The sequence below is a fragment of the Vipera ursinii genome, assembly GCF_947247035.1.
Source record: "Vipera ursinii genome assembly, chromosome: 3".
Lineage (NCBI taxonomy): Eukaryota > Metazoa > Chordata > Lepidosauria > Squamata > Viperidae > Vipera > Vipera ursinii.
The window spans coordinates 130,492,274-130,513,009 of NC_139516.1; the positions used below are offsets into that span (position 1 = coordinate 130,492,274).

Genomic DNA, 20,736 nt, shown 5'->3' on the forward strand with positions numbered 1-20,736 from the left:
AACGATGCTGTACTAATTTGCCTAAGTGCAAAGGTCCCCAACATTTTGGGGCTAGCAGCCTCAACTGGAATTTTGGAATATTGCATCCTACTAAGCACTTTGAAAAAATTGTGGAGGATCTTGCCAACTATAAAACACTGATTTATCAGAAGGTAAGTTAATAAAAATTGTTCCCACAACCCCTTCTAGCCATCTGGAATATCTTATTACCTCAAATTACCTTTGGGAATAGGAGTTTGTTTAATAGTGCAAGGCAGGCAGTCACCAATTCAAAATTATTCTTAGAAAATGTCCAATTATATGAGGTTTTAATACAATAGTGGTTTACCAATCAGTAAGAGAAATAGTTCACTAAACTAGAATGTGTGAAATGGTTACAAGTGTCATGCCAGAATAAGGTATATTATCTGAAAGCCCAAGAGGTACACCTTTAACCAAGCTACATAGTACACATTACTACTGGGATGCAATACTGTCACCAAATTACAACACATTTTATGCATATCCTTTATTGAGCAGGTCTGATTGACAACATTCAATTAAAATATTTGAAATAGCAGCCTAAACGCAACCACTGGTAAGGCATCAGCCATATATTTGCGGCATCAATACTCCCAATACTGAACACTTTATATTGTGCTCTTAGAACTGGACTTGTGAGCGGAAATGCATCTGCTTTGTAAAGTTATTTTGCATGCTAGTTTTCAGCATCCACTTTGCTTTCATCCTTTGAAGGTACTGCATGTCACGCTCCTGAGCCAGAGCTGCTCCTGCATTAATGGAGAAAGAGCCAACATCTGAATCTCAGCAGAAAGCATAATTATTTTCCAAGATGAACAAAGCTGCTTAAACCTGTTATGAACTCGGCTAAGGTATGCTGTGCTCTCCATAAAATCGGTCACTGTTGAAATGCAATTACTTTTACACTTGAAATGTTCACAAACGTTTTGAAATTATCCTGTATGGAGTTTGCCTACTGTTCTGGCCCAGCAAACAGATCAACATAGGAATCGGTGAGTATCTAGTCCAACGTTCTGTTTTCAACTGTACTTAGCTAGAAATTTCTGAGAACTGAGCTATCGGTAGAATTCTGTAAAATGTTTTGGCAGAATAACCATGAGGGGGAGAGGATTCCACCAACACCCAGAGTAAGCAAAGGGATTTGTCCCACAGATAAATAAGAGAAAGCCCTCCTGGAATATAGTTTTGCTTTCACGATGCTGAATTTTCACCCTGCATATACGAATAATCCGATACAATTAGGGAAGAAGGGGGCTGGAAGAACACGCATAAAAAATGTATCAGTTCTTAAAAACCTGACTTCCAGTTTGGAGTAGGAGAGAAGCGTTCTGTCAACACCAGTGTTTAGATTTAGCTACTTACAGGAACCTTATGGTTCAAGAAAATACTTCTCAGGGAAAAGCTCTTTATTATTTACATATTGTTACTTGCAAATGTGTTAAAAACAATGAAAAAGCAAGCTAGTAAGACCCTGAGCTAAACCCACTGCTTTTATCTGCTCACCTGAGTTGCTTGTCCAACCGAGGGCTTTATACTGCTGCAGCACTCTGCCCACTGTCTGTTTATTTCTGGAAACCACCAATGCTCGTGAAGAACCAAATCGCTGCTTGTAGTATCTCATCAAGGAACGGTGACCAATCCTGGCACCTTTATGAAAAACCAATATTCATATATTAAAGTAATAAAAGATATGAAATACCTTTTTTTTGTTATAACAGGAGTATTGTGTCTCTAGCTGAGAAATGTTCGCTTTCCCCAAAGCATGTAACTGCAGAAGTAGCTGGCAATTCACTCTGGAATGCTCTAAGGCAGGGGTCCTCAAACTTGGCCTTTGATGACTTGTAGACTTCAACTCCCAGAATTCCTCAGCCAGCGTGCCTGGCTGAGGAATTCTGGGAGTTGAAGTCCACAAGTCATCAAAGGGCCAAGTTTGAGGACCCCTGCTCTAAGGCCATACTATAGGCCCACACAAAAGGGAAATCTGAGGAGAATTGATTTCATTTGGATTTCCAATTCCGAAAGCTGATCGATTTCTTTGGGACCTCTGAGCCTATAGTGAGATTTATCTTGTAATTACTTTTTATTAAAGATTGTAATTGAAATAGGGAAAACTAAGTCTATAAGGTGGTTTGGAAACATATCTCCTAGTTTTTACTGATGTTAAACTTTGTTTTGTTAAAAACCTGGGATGAAATATGCAGGCACAATAGATCCTTCTGAGGAGATAAATTGTAGAGAAATAACTATAGGGCTTTGAAAAGTAGTCTACTTTAAATTCTTTGTTTTAATTAAGTTATGGACCTGTGACACGTATTTGTTTTAAAAGAATAAGATGACTGCAAGGAAATGAAAGATTCAGTGTTCTTCCCACAGCGGTTTAATGGAAAGATTCTAATATAGTGCCCTGTGATAAGAAAGTAGATCTGTCAATCACTGGTCCATTTTTATGTGCACTTTGCCATTTTATGGAGAAACAAAAGCTAAACATAGCTCTTTTGAAAATGTAAACACAATGTATTGTTTTCCCAAAACAGTCTAAAGAGCTGAATCACATCAAAGCTTCACCATGGTCAACATTCAATTTGGTACTGAGATTTTGTCTTGTCTTGAAGAACTGGCATATGTATGAAACTTTCTGACACGACTCAGGTACACCAAATTTGTGCACAACCTGATTTTTTTTTGGGGGGGGGGCTTAATCTACTATCTAGTATGCAGGCCACAAACTATAACATATGTATTGTAAAAAAAAGAAACCCACTGGCATTTAGAGAAGATAATGTGTACACACACGCATGTGCGCACGCACACACAAACACACGCACACGCACGGACCGTCAAAAAAATTCTTTTGCTTCATTCACCTAATGTTAGCTTGGAGTTTGTCTGACATTTTGAAATCCTAACTTTGAAGCTATTGCATTATTCTATGTTTTCTTTCCAAACGTTCACCAAATATTTTTCATATTCACTCCATTCATAAGTGATTGGAGGATAATCAACTATTAATTTTGGGGATTCAGATATGTCATACATGTATCAAGAGAAATTAGTTGAAGAATCAGGGCAAGAAATCTAAGATTTGGAATTTTATCCTCAGGGTGAGGTCAAATTTTTAACAACTTCAAATGGATAAAGTATCTCTTTCTCCTCTCAATTTGCCCTGTTCAAGATCCACATGCACACTCCTGATTAGGGAATATTTTAGAAAGCAAACATTTTATGTTATAAAACTTAATTTCCCAGATTTTATCACCAAAGGTGGAGAATCACACTTAAATGGAACCAACAAAAATATTCCTAGATTAAAACCTTTCTTTTCCTTATTACCACCCATCACCCACACTTCCAAATCTCTCTCAAAATCATTTTGGAAAAACAGACATGAATTACAATTAATTTAAGATTACTACCAAGTCAAAGGCAAGGGAAAGTCTACATTATTAGAAAACATCAGCTTCCCTCCATTTTATATCAGAGAAAGCTGCTACATATCAAAGAATATAGTTTTAAGATCGATGGAATGAATGAGTCACTGCTGGTAAATGTAGCCATGCACAGACCTGAATGGTATTCCTGCCCATGTGAATATACTAATGATCGAGAATGGCCTTTTTTGATGATAAACCATCTCTTAAGATTATAGGGATAAACAAGCTTCCTTGCTTCTTACTGATACATTGCAAATCAAAAGGTCTACAGCACAATCCTGTGCTTATTAAAATATATTTTATATCAGTGTCTTGATCCTAACGCTCAGATTATTTCTTGTCCTACATTATTTATGTGTTTAATTTTTCCTATAACATTTGTCCTGTCATGCACTTCTAAGTATAAAATGCAATACAATAAAAAACAATTAAAGTATTTTACAGCATATAAATGAGTAATTATGAATAATTGGGATTTATCCAGTGTAATGAGATTGACACAACAGAGTGAACAAAATATACTTTCAGGAATCAAGTTCCAACTATGTATTATTTATTCCAGAGGATATGAGCAATGTCCCATAGATTCTTTAAAAGAAAGTAAAATCTCTGCAGTAAAATTTATTCCAGTAAATAATATACCATATGTTAGCAATATCTTTTGTTTACGGGGAACATACCCATTTATTTTATTTCGTGTGCATCTCAAGTTATTTGAGATCAACTGTACCCATCGGTAATCCTATAGCATCTTATCCCCAAAATGCTTTTTAGGCAATCGTGTCAGAACACCAACATTCAGTATTCTGTGTTACTTCATTCAGATCACTTTAAGTTTTGAAGAACAAATTTTTAAAACTGATATATAAGTCTCTTCACTTTCTGTTATTTTAAGTATAACCCTTTCCTATCCGTTAACCCAACACCATAGCATCTATGTAATTCCAGTTTGTTTACAGGGGCAGACCTGCTTCATGTCTAGCAGAAGTGTGCCCTGGACACCGAATCATTCCTGCTGAACTTGTGATGTAGGGAAAGAGGCAAAAGATTCTTTATTCTTCAGACAGCATATTGGAAGCCAGAGAAACAATTCAGCACAAGAAGGCTCTTAGGAGTTTGTATGGAAATTGTCAAGCCAAATTCTGCAAAACAAATTCTACCACTCTCAATATGCTCACTGGAAAGGTTTACACAACGTACTTCCCATCATTTCTAGTTAAAAGTATCCAGATGTAAGTCCCATCTGGTATCCTTCCCTGACCCCTATGATTAAAAAAAGCTGTCCATATGTTTATTCAAAAGGGTTGCACATTGCATGATTTGAAAAAGTAATCAGCAAAAGGAACTTCAAATAAACTGATTCCTTTTTTTTGCTCGCAAGGGCAAAATGCCACAGGCAGATAAAAATAAAAATTAAAACAGTCCAATGGAGGCTGTTTTTGAGTAGTCTGGCTGAAGATAGGAGCTAACTGGCACAACGGCACACTTAGAAATTATGGTAAGGAAATCATATAGATGAAGTTAATGTGTGTTTTTTTTATAACACCCGGCCTCTTGCAAACATTTTGTACTTCAAATTATTTGTTTCTATATTAATTTCCTTTATAAGGCTGCAATCTTGAATGACTTATAATTCTAAAGAAGCATGAAAACAAAAGAATTGGAAAAAAGAAACCAGCAAACAGAATGAGCTAAAAAGAAAACAAAACAGGGCCAAAAACTCTACAGTCTGTGCAAAAAAACTTTAATTCTGAATGGATTCATCCAGTGTCTGAGCAAAGAACCAGGGCTTAAGGAAGGCCAGCCGGATCTGAGCCATCCAAACTTCGGAGGGAATAATGTTCCATAGGGCAGGTGCTGTGAAAGAGAAAGTGCATCTCTGTCCCCCCCCCCACAGGTGGTCTAGTTTCAAAAAAAGGAGCCTGAAGCACACCCATCCTGCTGGATCTTGTGGGACAGAGACAGCTGAAGAGAGTTTAATTGTATTTTACTTAAAATTTTTATCTAACTGCCAGATGATATCAAACTCTGGGCAACCATATTCATTATTCAGTGCCTTAAAGGGCTTTAGAGGTGATAATCAACATAACCGAATGAAATCCAGAAATTTATAGGGAATCAACCCAGCTCACAGAGCTGTGGTGTTCATGGACGTAACAAAGTATGCCTTTTATTTATTTGCGCCACTGTATTCTGAACTAGTAAGAGCTTCTGGGTAAATTTCCAGGGCAGATTCCCATATCCAAAAGAGAAGTGATGGAATGATCTAATTGCTGCATGAAAAGTAGAACTACAGTTACTTAGGACAGATTTCTTGGCACTTAGGAAATTGTTATTCACACAGTTGATCTCTTTTATAAGAGACCCTTCTTCAAATTAAAGACAATGCAAACGTCTTTATCGATAACTAATTTTGTGGGATAATTAGTGTAAAAAGAAAACGAGGGAACGGAGAAATGAATAATGTTACTCTTACAGAATAGTTTTCCAAGGGACTTTCTCAAATGGATCTCAATTATTCCTAGGCTTCTAATTGAAAGACCAAAGAATCGTTTTTCTGCCAGTATCCAACTCCTAGACTGGCATTTCTCAATCTTACCAGCCTTAAGATGTGTGTATTTGAACTTCCTAGAATTCCCAAGCCCACAACTTTGTCCTAAATCAAACCCATCCTTACAGCAGTTTCTCATGTCCTGCAATGGACAGAATAGGTACGAAAGCATAAGTTTTCTCATAGAAAGGCAGATAATCAACCAAGAAATCTAGAAGCCATCTATATCTATTCCTGTACCACCACTGCCCCAGACTAGATTGCATCCTTCTAAACTGCAATGACAGAAAGTTAGCATAGCAAGACAATAATGGCTTATTTCCGTAGTGTCACATACCTGAAGGTAAAATCAGCTCCATAGTTTCATCGTCATAGTCCAATTTCTTTTCTGATGGCAGTTGTTCAGACATCTCTACATCCTCTCCTTCTTGGTAATCAGGATAACTGCTCCTATAAAAGGGTCAACATTTTGCCTTTAAAAATGAGAAGAGACTGTCTAGAAAAAAATAGTTGAGTCTGAAAATTAGTATCTTTTGCTGCTAAGAAATATAATTGTGGGAGCTTTGAGACCAAGGAGAAAAACAGTTTGCTCAAGATAAAAAAAGAAGAAGCATATCTGCCCTAATCCTGCCTCCTGGGTAATCATGCATTCAATTAAGGACCAGCAATTTTGCTTCCTCTTCTTACTCAGCTGCTTCCATCCTATTGGTCATGAAGCTTCACTATAGCTGATTGTTGTAAGAATCTTGACTATTAAAATTAGAGCCTTACTATCTCTTTTCCTTGCATCCTATCTTTATCCCACCTTTATTATTTTTATAACTTAACGCAGTGAACATACCTAAGGATTATTAGATAAGGGGCTTAAAAGAAAGCAGCCAATGTTGTCATTTATGGTATGATCAGAGCTAAATAATGTATATTGGTCTGGTCAAGACACTTTTTTAAAAGGGCAAAAATGCAGCTGAAAAAAAGTACAACTAATTCAATTAAAATAATCTGTTAGCTTGACACCCTCTCTACAAAGGAAAGGCTAGAACAGTTAAGATCTTTAACCTAGGAAAAAGGCCTACAAAGGGCAACATGATCAAGGTGTACAAAATTATGTACGGCATGAAAAACTGGCCCAAGATAATATTTTCTCCTTGTTATAAGCCACAGGACCCAGAGTTCTCTTAAGCCACTGGAGGAGAGGTTATTCAATAAAACTGATCAGAAGGAAATTTCGAACAGATAAACAGAAAAAGATTGCCAGTGACGTATTTTTTTTCCCAAACAGATGATTCAAATGCAAAGTAATAGTCCTAGAAAAAATGATTCCTGAAACAGAGATAGCTAGTAACTCTTAAAAGAAAATAAAAAATGCACCAGAGGCAATAAAAGGCACTATGGAGATGGGCTTTTTCTGCCTTGCCTCCCTCCCTTTGGAACAAGACACTCCTCAAAGTGAGATCTGCCCCCCACCCTCTTGGTCTTCTGTAAGAGCCTCAAAACCTTGCTCTGCTGATTGGCCTGAGCGGTCCATGTTAGAGGTAGTTAGTGAACTAGGAAGGTCCCACCTCCATTCTGTAGTACTCTGGTTTTTCATTGATTAAAGTTTAAAATGAACGTTAGTTAACTGTTGTAATGTTTTCTACCTTTGTTTTTAAGCCACCCAGAGTCACCTGACAGCGAGATGGGAGGAATAAATAAAATAAATAAATATTGCACTTGCAACATTACATGCAGATAATGTGCAACCTAGCTCTCACCCCAGTGAATTGGTATTTTATATGTAGGGAATTAATGTGGGGTTTTCCAATTTAATCTAGAAGAGTACCGTTGCGGCAAGACTGGATAACGTGCTAATTCGACTCTTGTTTAACTCATGCTGCCTCCATATTGTGGGGCAAAAGAACAAGGATCTTGTAAAATATAGCTTTAATGAATGTATTTTTAAGCAGGGACATGATGTCCTTTAATAAGCTATTTCCTTCCTGCTGAATAAGCGATCGGTATATTTATTGTTCAGTATATTTATAATTCAAGGGACGCGGTGGCTCAGTGGGTTAGGACGCTGAACTTGTCGATTGGAAGGTCAGCAGTTTGGCGGGTCGAATCCCGAGTGCCGCGTAGCAGAGTGAGCGCCTGTTACTCGTCCCAGCTTCTGCCCACCTAGCAGTTCGAAAGCACGTAAAAATGCAAGTAGAAAAATAGGGACCACTACGGTGGGAAGGTAACAGCGTTCCGTGCGCCTTTGGCGTCTAGTCATGCCGGCCACATGACCACGGAGACGTCCTCGGACAAGCGCTGGCTCTTCGGCTATGAAACGGAGATGAGCACCGGCCCCTAGAGTCGGAAACGACTAGCACGCATGTGCGGGGGAACCTTTACCTTTACCTTTATATTTATAATTCACATAAAGGAAGAAGAAATGTATACCCCACTTGACTTCTCAAAATGCAGGCAGATAGAACGGAGACGTGCCTCCAAGTTTCAAAAGGCCGATACAAATGCTGCACTATTGTATTTGTTGCATCTACAGTGACTATATCTAGACAACCATAGGAAATACAAGGTCTATAGGCAGCACAATCATAAGACGATGATAGGAAGTTCAATTCTCCTAGAGCCAAGGCAGGGTTGTAAGCTCTACCTCCCGGTTAGACTACTGCAATGCCCTCTATATGGGGCTGCCCTTGAGGACCACTCGAAGGCTTCAACTGGTGCAGAATTCAGCCGCATGAGTTGTGATGGGAGCTTCCCGATACTCCCGTGTAACACCTCTTCTCCGCGAGCTACATTGGCTTCCGGTTGCCCACTGGGTGAGATTCAAGGTGCTGGTAATGACCTATAAAGCCCTAAATGGCTTGGGTCCGGACTATCTAAGGGAACACCTGCTGCCGGCATCATCTTCCCATCGTCCTGTGCGCCCCCACAGGGAGGGCCTTCTCAGGGTACCGCTGGTTAATGAATGCCGGCGGGTTATTCCCAGGGGGAGGGCGTTCTCTGTGGGTGCGCCTGCCCTATGGAACCAACTACCCACGGAGCTTAGGACTGCCCCCGACCTTCGCTCATTGCGCCAGGACCTGAAAACTTGGCTCTTTGAGCTGTTTGGTCCAGACTGTGGGGTTGTTAATTTAACTGGGTTTTAGATTTACTCTTGGGGCTTGAATTTAATTTGTTTTAATTGATTTTAATTTTTGTATTTCATGGTTTTAACTGTCCTGTAAACCGCCCTGAGTCCTACAGGAATAGGGCGGTATACAAATTCAATAAAATAAAATAAATAAAATAAATAAAAAGGCTTTGCTGTGGGTCCTGCTGGTCAAAGGATTACTGCACGTTCCTTGTGATTCCCAAGTAACTGTTACAGGATGATAGTACTAACTTAGAATGTAACCTTATAATTTTGGTCATCCGTAAGCAGATTCATCACATACACCACCCCAGAACTGTGCCATCACCATCAGATTTTTACCTAAGCCAAACATTCAGCGTTTTTCACCAATAATGCAGCTCCTACCTGAAATCATAGAAGTCCGCAAATTCCAGAGCAGCATCTCCCTCAACGAAGAGCTTGCAATGGCTTTTGTCATTCATATGTGCCTGCACAGCTTTAATTGTGTAAAAGGACTTCCCTTTCTCATTGCACCATAGACAGATCTTCCCAACCCCAATCTTCTCTCCTGAGCATTGAAAGAAATGAGATAAGAATTGCCTTTTGATCTTACATGACTTCAAAATATTAACTGCATCCTAACATTTAGCATCAAACTACTTTCTGTTCTCACTGCTACAGCCAAGAATCTCTATTCAGCTTTTCTACCAACCCTGCAAACCCACCCACCCCCTGCACTTCTATTACATATCATGGAACTACCCGAACATTTTTTGACAATAGATTTGCAGTCAGAGTAGCCGTTCTACCAACTGCCTCATTGTTAACTATTAGAAATTTAGTTATCATACAAAAAGTTGCATGTAACAATAAAGGCAATTATAAACAAGTAAAATAAGGACCTGTGTTCCAAACTTGGCCAAGTCCCAGTCAAGGTTCCTTGTCAAGAAAAGGAGTAGTGGTGGTAGAAGGTATTGCAAAAGTAATTTCCATTTCCCATGATTAACATTATTTCTGAGATAAGCTGTTCAGCTGAACATGAAAGCTTACTAGATACCTCTGATGCAGGTCCATTCCACTAGTGAGAGGAATAGATATAATTGTTTCACAACCAGTATCTATATATTGTACAGGTAGTCCTTGGGTTATAATTGTCTTTGCTAAGTAACTTAGCAAGGGCAATTCTGGTAGTCCCGGTTGCCGTCTTCAAGTGAGGACCTCATGTGATCACAACTTCTGACTTCCGGCCAGCTTCCCCATTGACTCTGCTTGTAGGAAGCCAACAAGAATATTGGAAACATTTTGGCATTGGATAAAACAGTGGTTAGAAGAGATACTAATGCAGAAGATCGAGTTAAAGTCAGAACTCTTTCTGCTGGGTATTACCAAGGACAAATACAATAAAGGATCCCTATACTTATTACTACACATGCCAACAGCAGCAAGATTAGTCTTTGCACAGACATGGAAAGACAACGAGACACCCTCAGAAGAAGAGGTAATAAATAAGATTTTATCCTGTGCTGAAATGGATAGGTTGGCGCTAGAACTCAAGGATAAGAGTGAAACAGATTATTATGAAATCTGGAACAAATTGTATAATTGGTTGGAAAAAAATATATGGAAAAACTTTCTGATTCAGCAAAACACATTGATCAAGAAAGATACTGGTCAAAGGAAAAATATTAAAGTGAAAATTAAGAATATAGATGATGGGATCTACCAGAGAGAATATTTTAAAAAAGAAACATTTGTTTGAATATGTGGATTACAGATTATAGAAACCAATTGTTAATGATTTCCCAGCAAACACAGTTAACCAACTATTAAGTGATTTATGCTTTAAAAAAATCGATAAAACATATTAAAAAAAAGAATATTGGAAATTGTGATCATGTGACCACAGGGGTGCTGCAACAGCTGGAACTACAAGAACTGGTTGCAAGTATCATTCATTCAGCTCTGCTATAACTTTTATGGTTACTGAATGATTGGTTGTAACCCCGATTGGTTGTAATCCAAGATCTACCTGTATGTACAGTTTACACAAAGCCTATAGTTATACTCTCCCAATGGTGCATGCTCAACCTTATTCTGATGTAAGATCAAGTTTATTAAAGGGCATTAAATTCTAGGAGAAAATCCAAGTGTCTAAATCTATATAGAATATATTTCTAGAGGTCAACTTCTGTCCAACAGGACGACATCTTATCCTATTTGATGTATCTTTAAAATGCCATCCACACCAACCCTAATTTGATGTAGTTGATGTTAAAAATTCCATGTACGTTATTAAGAAAATGTGATTTTTTTTTGAAAAAAATGCCATATTTATTAATCAGTTATATATAAGGAAGAATGAAACATTGAGAGAAATAACATATACGACTTCCTTAAAAATCAGTAACGTTTATCTATTTACGAGAGAGAAAGCTCTGACAAGACTTACCCAAATACTTGATCAATCCTCTGAAATCTACAAGGTATTCTATGTCTGGAATAAAAAAACTATGGACTTTTGTCATGTGGGCCACATTCTTCATGAAACAATTTGAATGGTGAGAACAGAATAAGCAGTCTGTTATAGGAATTGCATCAGATTCAGCCCCATCATTCCCCAGTTCGCTGTTTTCTGCTTCATCTGGGTTTCCTTCTATCTCTTCTTCGGACTCTATGTCTTCATTTGAGTCTATATCCTCCCAACCTTCTACAAGAAATCAGAACAAAACCTTAAGCTGGTTGAATTGCATTAAGAAGATGCATATAAACCATTTAATACAACAGCACGCCACTAGATCTAGTTAAGCATACAGGGAGTGCAGAATTATTAGGCAAATGAGTATTTTGACCACATCATCCTCTTTATGCATGTTGTCTTACTCCAAGCTGTATAGGCTCGAAAGCCTACTACCAATTAAGCATATTAGGTGATGTGCATCTCTGTAATGAGAAGGGGTGTGGTCTAATGACATCAACACCCTGTATCAGGTGTGCATAATTATTAGGCAACTTCCTTTCCTTTGGCAAAATGGGTCAAAAGAAGGACTTGACAGGCTCAGAAAAGTCAAAAATAGTGAGATATCTTGCAGAGGGATGCAGCACTCTTAAAATTGCAAAGCTTCTGAAGCGTGATCATCGAACAATCAAGCGTTTCATTCAAAATAGTCAACAGGGTCGCAAGAAGCGTGTGGAGAAACCAAGGCGCAAAATAACTGCCCATGAACTGAGAAAAGTCAAGCGTGCAGCTGCCAAGATGCCACTTGCCACCAGTTTGGCCATATTTCAGAGCTGCAACATCACTGGAGTGCCCAAAAGCACAAGGTGTGCAATACTCAGAGACATGGCCAAGGTAAGAAAGGCTGAAAGACGACCACCACTGAACAAGACACACAAGCTGAAACGTCAAGACTGGGCCAAGAAATATCTCAAGACTGATTTTTCTAAGGTTTTATGGACTGATGAAATGAGAGTGAGTCTTGATGGGCCAGATGGATGGGCCCGTGGCTGGATTGGTAAAGGGCAGAGAGCTCCAGTCCGACTCAGACGCCAGCAAGGTGGAGGTGGAGTACTGGTTTGGGCTGGTATCATCAAAGATGAGCTTGTGGGGCCTTTTCGGGTTGAGGATGGAGTCAAGCTCAACTCCCAGTCCTACTGCCAGTTTCTGGAAGACACCTTCTTCAAGCAGTGGTACAGGAAGAAGTCTGCATCCTTCAAGAAAAACATGATTTTCATGCAGGACAATGCTCCATCACACGCGTCCAAGTACTCCACAGCGTGGCTGGCAAGAAAGGGTATAAAAGAAGGAAATCTAATGACATGGCCTCCTTGTTCACCTGATCTGAACCCCATTGAGAACCTGTGGTCCATCATCAAATGTGAGATTTACAAGGAGGGAAAACAGTACACCTCTCTGAACAGTGTCTGGGAGGCTGTGGTTGCTGCTGCACGCAATGTTGATGGTGAACAGATCAAAACACTGACAGAATCCATGGATGGCAGGCTTTTGAGTGTCCTTGCAAAGAAAGGTGGCTATATTGGTCACTGATTTGTTTTTGTTATGTTTTTGAATGTCAGAAATGTATATTTGTGAATGTTGAGATGTTATATTGGTTTCACTGGTAAAAATAAATAATTGAAATGGGTATATATTTGTTTTTTGTTAAGTTGCCTAATAATTATGCACAGTAATAGTCACCTGCACACACAGATATCCCCCTAAAATAGCTATAACTAAAAACAAACTAAAAACTACTTCCAAAAATATTCAGCTTTGATATTAATGAGTTTTTTGGGTTTATTGAGAACATGGTTGTTGTTCAATAATAAAATTAATCCTCAAAAATACAACTTGCCTAATAATTCTGCACTCCCTGTAATGTTGTTAGCTGTTTTAATTTGGTTAAGAAAATGATTTTTTCAATATCACTTGAAAAGCTCTGACACCAATTCCAATGTTTGACTTTAACCTTCAAGCTGCCCAACTCTTCTCTGTGAAGTGTCATTTCCCTAAGGCAGGGGTAGGCAACCTCGGCTGTTTTATGACTCATGGACTTCAACTCCCAGAATTCCTGAGTCAGCATAGCTGACTCAGGAATTCTGGGAGTTGAAGTCCATGAGTCATAAAACAGCCGAGGTTGCCTACCCCTGCCCTAAGGCAATGCATAAGCTGAAAAATACATTCCAGTAGGACAGTGCTTTGAAAATAATGGAGAGAAAATCTTTTGTATAGAACATGTCAGCAACTCTTTAAAGCAGCCACAATTTAACCAGAAGCATGTAGCTACTCTCTGCAGCTCTCATATGTCCCTGAGAAATGACAGAGTTGTTTTAAAGACTGGAAGACAGGTGCCACATCTGTGAGCAAAAAAAGCCTCTTCTGAAATCGAATTTATTAATCCTATATTCTAACTCAGACCGGTATAGCAGTGATTAGTTTGGTGAATATTGTATTCTACATGATGGGTCAAAGGTAACTCATAAATTATCAACCAGCTCAAAATATGACCCAGATACTCTTTTTAATGGCTGTCTCTAAGAATGGCAATGGACTTGCATTATAGCAGAGGATGTGATGCAATTTTGGCCCACTGAAAAACAAGATTCCAGCCAAAATTACACATATTATGTATTATATATTTTATGATTCAACCATAAAATGATATAAAAATAAATCTAATTCTGAAGCAAAGCACTTCAGAATTATATACAATTTCGAGATCATGACAGGAAATACTTCTTAAAGGTAGGAGCAGAAGAAAAGCCTTTTAAAACACTTTTTTACAGTACTTTGTATATTCTAATTTTGTTGTTTTTTTTGAAAAATACATGCCTGTTATATGACACCATTCTTTTCATTAATATCATGCTTTCAGTGCAACACAATCTTATGACTGTTTATCCAAGATAAAGGCCTATTGTTCGATAAGGATTATTCCATAGCATATTCCATTCCATAACCCAAATATCTGCTTAGATACTGCAGTCCAGTGTCACTAGAAGATGCTAATTTGCTTTCAAAAGTTTCAAACTGAACAATATACAGGGCTTCCCCCCCTCCCCAACTACAAGGTCCACGTTTTAGTTTTAACTTTTCCTTTAATCTCCTTTTGTCATTACCTTCCTCCATATCTTCCTCCTTTCCTTCATCGTCAGACGGCTGTTGTGCCAGCTTCTTAGCCTGTTGCTCAAACCAGTGTAATCGAGGTGGTCTTTCCATGTGCTCTTTTCTCGGGAGCGAACTGCTGCTTTCTTCCATGAAAGAACCACCAATGGCATCTCCAGACAGGGCAACCTTCTTTGGAGACGAGGATGGCTGAGCTTTGATGGCTTGCTGGATAGCAGTGTTCATGGCGTCTTTGTCGACATTCTCTTCAGCAAGGCCCTTCTCTAAATTCTTCTCATTCAAGAGTTCCACTTTCTTGCTGATTGCTTGGACAGCTTTCTTCTCAAGCTCCAAATGTTTCCTGGATTTCAGGTGGTTTGCATATGCATTGAAATTGGAAAATCGCTTGCTGCAAGCCACACAGTATGTTGCAGTGGCCTTGTTCTGTTCTTCCAATCCTGCTCTTTGGGCTAGTACTCTCTCTTGAAAGTTCTCAGCAGTGACAGGGGGCATCTCAGCCACTTTTCTCTTTAGGTTATACCTGTGCCAGTCAGTTTTATAGTGGGCTCGCTGAACATCTGCATCCTTGATAGTTACTCGGCAAGTGATGCAGGTATATGATGCTGGAGCTGGGAAGAAAGGAAACAAGTAATTAACCAGTGGAACAACCTGCCTCCAGAAGTGGTGAATGCTCCAACACTGGAAGTTTTTAAAAAGAGACTGGCCAGACACTTGTCTGAAATGGTATAGGGTTTCCTGCCTGAGCAGGGGGTTGGACTAGTTGACCTCCAAGTTACCTTCCAACTTATTTTTTATTATTATTATTATTATTATTATTATTATTATTATTATTATTATTATTATTATTATTTAAATACACAACAGAGGTTGAACTGAAAAGAAATTTGGCTTAATCAGTTAGCTTAGATATAATTCTATTTCAGATATTTCCATCCTGACTCCCCCCCAGGAATACTGAACTACAACTCCTGTAATTTAGCCAGCACACCTAACAATAGGAATTATTAGTCTAATGTTTCTGGAAGTCAAAGTTATCTTATTTTAAGAAGTCAGGGGATAGATATTTTATATGTCAAGAGATGTTTTCCAAGAAGTTTTCTTATTGTTGCAGGCAACTGCAGTTGTGTTAATTTAAATTTAAGAATATGACAGAATTTGTTCAAGAATTCTTGAAGCTCACAGATTTGGGGAAAAGGTCAGAGATGAACAATATAAAATAGATATACCCGCCAAATTTAAAAAAAACTATCATTAGAAATAACCTGCACGGCTCTCTAGTTTGGGCTAGAGAAATCAAAGTTCCCGCCAATTCTTGGCAAGACTGCAACAGGATTACAAAGTGTATTAGATCTCATAGTTAAACGATTACATTTCTCTTCTCGGCATTCAGCACTTGGCAACAAAAGATTACCAGTAGTCCTCAAATTACAACAGTTCATTTAGTGACCATTCGAAGTTATTTGGGACCGTTTTTTCACACTTACAAGCACTTCAGCATCCTCAGGGTCACATCATTAAAATTCAGATGCTTGGCAACTGACCCACATTTATGACAGTTGCAATGTCCTTGGGTCATGCTCTTTTGCAACCTTCTGACAAGCCAAATCAACGAGGAAGCCAGATTCACTTAACAACCAAGTGACTCCCTTAACAACTGTGGCAAGAAAAGTCATAAAAAGGGGCAAATTCGCTTAACAAATGTCTCACATAGCAACAAAAACACTGGGCTTCATTGTGGTCGTCATACGAGGACTGCCTGCATAAGGTACAAAGGTTAGTACCCCCAGCGATAAGCATAAAAAGGTGCATCTTAGAACACAACAGTTCACACCCTATTCCTTCACAGGGAGATGCAACTCTGCTTTCCCTTAAAATCAAACCCAGCGGCCAGAGACACAGACAAGGCCCCATTTGAACTGCCACCCGTTGAAAGAGCAAGTCTAGCACCAACACAGACAGCCACCCCCCTTGTTGTACCCGGGGCCAGGAGTAGTAAGGCAAGCGCAATATGAACGCACGTGATTTGGGAGATGTACACATTGTACATATTAGCAGCGCGGGGGCTGCTGACCTCTCACGCCCAGCGCCGTCAAGGAATGGGAGAGAGCAGGGGGGGGAGGCTCAGCTAATCTCAATGTACACATGTTGTATTTTGACAATAAAGGTTCATTATTTATTTATTTATTTATTATTTACGGCCTGTCAATGTCGGGCTCGCCTTGCAAGGGCCTTGGCGTGCTTTTTTTATTATTGAAAAGTTTTATAAAAGTTACAAAGAATCCCCAAAACCAACCCGCCCCCAACCCCCCTCCCCCACTTCCCAGAGCTGAGTACAGGGTTACAAATATAATAATCATAATCTAACTAACATTAACCAACGATATAAATAACCAAGTTCGTAATGCGCTTTAACTCCCCTTAACATAAATACAAGCCAACTAAAAGTAGACATAACAATAATAAAAAAAAACATCAACAAATTAAAATCCAAACCATTAAACAATCCAATATCCAAATTATTAAACCATAAGGCAGGGGTCTTCAAACGTGGCCCTTTTATGACTTGTGGACTTCAACTCCCAGAATTCCTCAGCCAGGCATGCTGGCTGAGGAATTCTGGGAGTTGAAGTCCACAAGTCATAAAAGGGCCACGTTTGAAGATCCCTGCCATAAGGTAAAGGTAAAGGCTCCCCCGCACATGCGTGCTAGTCGTTTCCGACTCCAGGGGCCGGTGCTCATCTCCGTTTCAAAGCCAAAGAGCCAGGGCTTGTCCGAGGACATCTCCGTGGTCATGTGGCCGGCATGACTAGATGCCAAAGTCACACGGAACGCTGTTACCCTCCCACCGTAGTAGTCCCTATTTTTCTACTTGCATTTTTACGTGCTTTCGAACTGCTAGGCTGGCAGAAGCTGGGACGAGTAACAGGCGCTCACTCTGTTATGCAGGATTCGACCCGCCAAACTGCCGACCTTCTGATCGACAAGCTCAGCGTCCTAACCCACTGAGCCCCCGCGTCCCTTTATTAAACCATACTAATACCAAAAATAGTAATAATACCATAGACTTAAAACTAATAAAAAAATCCCGCTATAATAAACTAGTAAGAATAATAATTTAAAAGGGCCTAGGCGCGCTTTAGTGCGTGCGTGACCGCGATCGAAGGGACCGAAGAGGGTTAAGCGGCGGCGGAGGAGGTGGTGGTGGAGGAGGAGGAGGAGGAAATGTCCGCTGGATGCTGCTTCAGCAGAATTCGCTTGGCCTCACCTGGCGCTCCGAGGGCAGGAGGCGCGTCGCTCATAGCCCGAGCTCCGCCGGGAAGCCCTTCGCCTGCTCGAATGCCGGGGCGGCAGCTCAGGACGGCCCACGGGGTGGGGTGGGGTGCTCAGGCCCAAGCCGGGGAGACGGGGCCCGGCTGCAGGAGAAGGCCACCCGGTCGGGCGAGAGATGGGCCAGGAGACGTGGCGACACTCTGCTTCGAGGGAGGTGGGTCCGTTGGGCCGAAAAGAATCCGCGCCAGCGGTTAAACGGCAAAGACGCTACCCGCGAAGTTGCTCTTCTCGCTTCCGGGTTAGAGGAGCGGATGGGCCGATCGGCACTCCCGAACCTACTTCCGTCGTTTGCCTCCCGCCCCCTGCAGGCCTGGAGGACCAGCTGCTTTGTTCTGGTTACGGTCGCTTGTTTTTTTTGCGCTTGGGACGAGGGAAGGAAAAGAGGGAGGGAGGCTTTGGGAAGCCGTTTGCGCGAGTGCAGCGAGCTTCACAGAATCGCAGGGTTAGAAGGGACCAGGAGTCTTTATACTGACTTTCTCTCTACCCCGAGGAAAATCGTCCCAACAGCCTGCTGCAGGCCCTGCATCCATCCATCCATCCATCCATCCATCCATCCATCCATCCATCCATCCATCCATCCATCCATCCATCTATCTATCTATCTATCTATCTATCTATCTATCTATCTATCTATCTATCTATCTATCTATCTATCTTTCTATGGATCTTTGGTCATTCGGGTTTTTTTCCCCGCGTAGAATTGAAGGTGTAGGAGCAACGTTTCGACGGAATCCCATTCGTCATCCTCAGGCTGAAGCAGCCTGAGGATGACGGATGGGATTCCTTCGAAACGTTGCTCCTACACCAGGGGTCGGCAACCTCGGCTCTTTTATGACTCGTGGACTTCAACTCCCAGAATTCCTGAGCCAGCATAGCTGGCTCAGGAATTCTGGGAGTTGAAGTCCACGAGTCATAAAAGAGCCGAGGTTGCCTACCCCTGTCCTACACCTTCAATTCTACGCGGGGAAAAAACCCGAATGACCAAAGATCCACATACAAACACCCGCGAAAACCTCAGAAAACATATATCTATATCTATATATATCTATATCTATATATCTATATATCTATATATCTATATCTATCTCTTCCCCCCCCCCGCCTCTCTTCCCAACATTTGCCCCTCACTTTTCCTCTGTGTTCCCTGCTGTGTGGAAGGCAGAAATGCAACTGGTGCATTGAGGCTGTCTAGCTTCTTGCTGCCCCCGAAGTGCAAAACAAAGTAGAGCGAAAGAGGTGAGGTTTCCCTCCCACCAAAGGCATCAAGCACCCACCCACCCCCCAATTCCTCTCCCGAGCATATATTTTCCTCGGACGTGGCTTCTCCGTGGCTTGGGGGAATTTGGGAAAAAAAATTACAACAAATACATCCGAGGTCCAAGCATTTGGGAGCGACTGCTCCTAGAGAGCGAAAGAGACACAGAAAATGATACGAGTGGTCTTTTATTTTCCCCCTTGTTTTTTAAGATCAAAGAGAGTGACGGACGTTGCATTGCACACTGGTGACTGAAGACAACTATAATGAGACAAATCTGGTCAAACAGGTTTTCCTGTTTTGGCATTTGTTGCAGGGCCACACAGAAGGCACCAGGTTGAGCAAATTGCTGATTTTAGGAGACTAAATATACCTGGGTATATTTTTTTTAGTCTCTCCAATTACATTCTCCAAGAACCTTGGTCTTACTACAGCCTAGAAAAAGATGCAGTTATTTTAAGGCTTTTCAACAGATGGCTATGTGCATGCTCACTGGTGCTCAGAAATACATTTCCCTTTGTATTGAAAGTGTTGCACAGCTCTAAATCAAATTTGAATGGTCAGAAAATTATGATTGCATTTCACTGACCAGCATCTTACTCAAAGGAGATTCTGATTTTGCTCCCTGGGCAACACTAATAAAATGAAATGCAACATTTATTGCTGACTGGAAACTTCTTACTTTTTGCATAAGATGGAAAATGAAGTTTCAATGATTAGACAGACTAGATTACAGAAACAGAGTTATTTTGTAAGCATAGCGTAAGATAAATTTATAATTGTACTTGTGCTGTAAAGTTTGGAAGCTACCTTTTCTTGCACCTTTAACTTTCTCTTTGATTATTTTCTTCATTTCTTTTTCTCACTTTACATTAATTTGTGTTAGTTTTTGTCTTTCTTTAAAAAAAAGAAAAAGAAAAAAGATCTGGAGTGTTAAGTCAAAAGAAAATCTGGCTATACAATCCTCATCTATCAAGTATCCAAAACTGGCACTGCATCTCATGGTCAGCTGCATTTCCATATATATATTCTTGCTGGCCTTTTAACTAAAGATTCCTGCTCTTAATGTCAGTAACTAGCCAAATGGGTGACATATTTTTATGTTGATATCACAGGGCAAGTGTTGTATTTTGCTGCCCCTTGTTTCTCCTCCTCTTTTCAGAATCTAAAGTCATATTGTCCAGTATTTTGTGTCACATTTTGGCCAATTAGAAGAATTTGGGAAACTGACAAGCCTTAATGGAGGGAGATTGTCCCTTCTGCTGTCACCTCCCAGCAATTAGTATTAAAATATGCAGCCTATGTTTCAAGTATTAGTCAATATTAATAGTCATTGATATTGTGATATTCCATGACCCTATTCAGTCACTTTTAGAACCATCACATCGATTACTGTCACCACAACTGCAGACTGCAGATTCCATT

At 40.1% G+C, this 20,736-nt stretch overlaps 1 protein-coding gene across 1 annotated transcript; it reads right to left on the reverse strand.

Annotated features, from left to right (window-relative positions):
• Window positions 1-471: 471 nt before the first annotated feature.
• Window positions 472-18,317, reverse strand: ZNF622 (zinc finger protein 622). The gene is made up of 7 exons (XM_083358368.1): window positions 17,992-18,317; window positions 14,720-15,334; window positions 11,553-11,810; window positions 9,509-9,671; window positions 6,341-6,453; window positions 1,525-1,668; window positions 472-770 (listed from the first exon to the last, which is right to left on the reverse strand). Exons 1-7 carry the CDS (start codon window positions 18,023-18,025, stop codon window positions 643-645), a joined length of 1,455 nt encoding a protein of 484 aa, XP_083214494.1. The 5' UTR covers window positions 18,026-18,317; the 3' UTR covers window positions 472-642.
• Window positions 18,318-20,736: the final 2,419 nt, after the last annotated feature.

Excerpts from the sequence above, each read along its gene's own strand:
- ZNF622 (XM_083358368.1), bottom strand. The coding sequence starts at position 18,025 with ATGAGCGACGCGCCTCCTGCCCTCGGAGCGCCAG. Across the intron at positions 11,811-14,719 it reads GGAGGAAGATATGGAGGAAG|AAGGTTGGGAGGATATAGAC; the intron begins GTAATGACAAAA and ends GATTTCTTGTAG. Across the intron at positions 6,454-9,508 it reads GCGGACTTCTATGATTTCAG|GAGCAGTTATCCTGATTACC; the intron begins GTAGGAGCTGCA and ends ACCCTTTTATAG.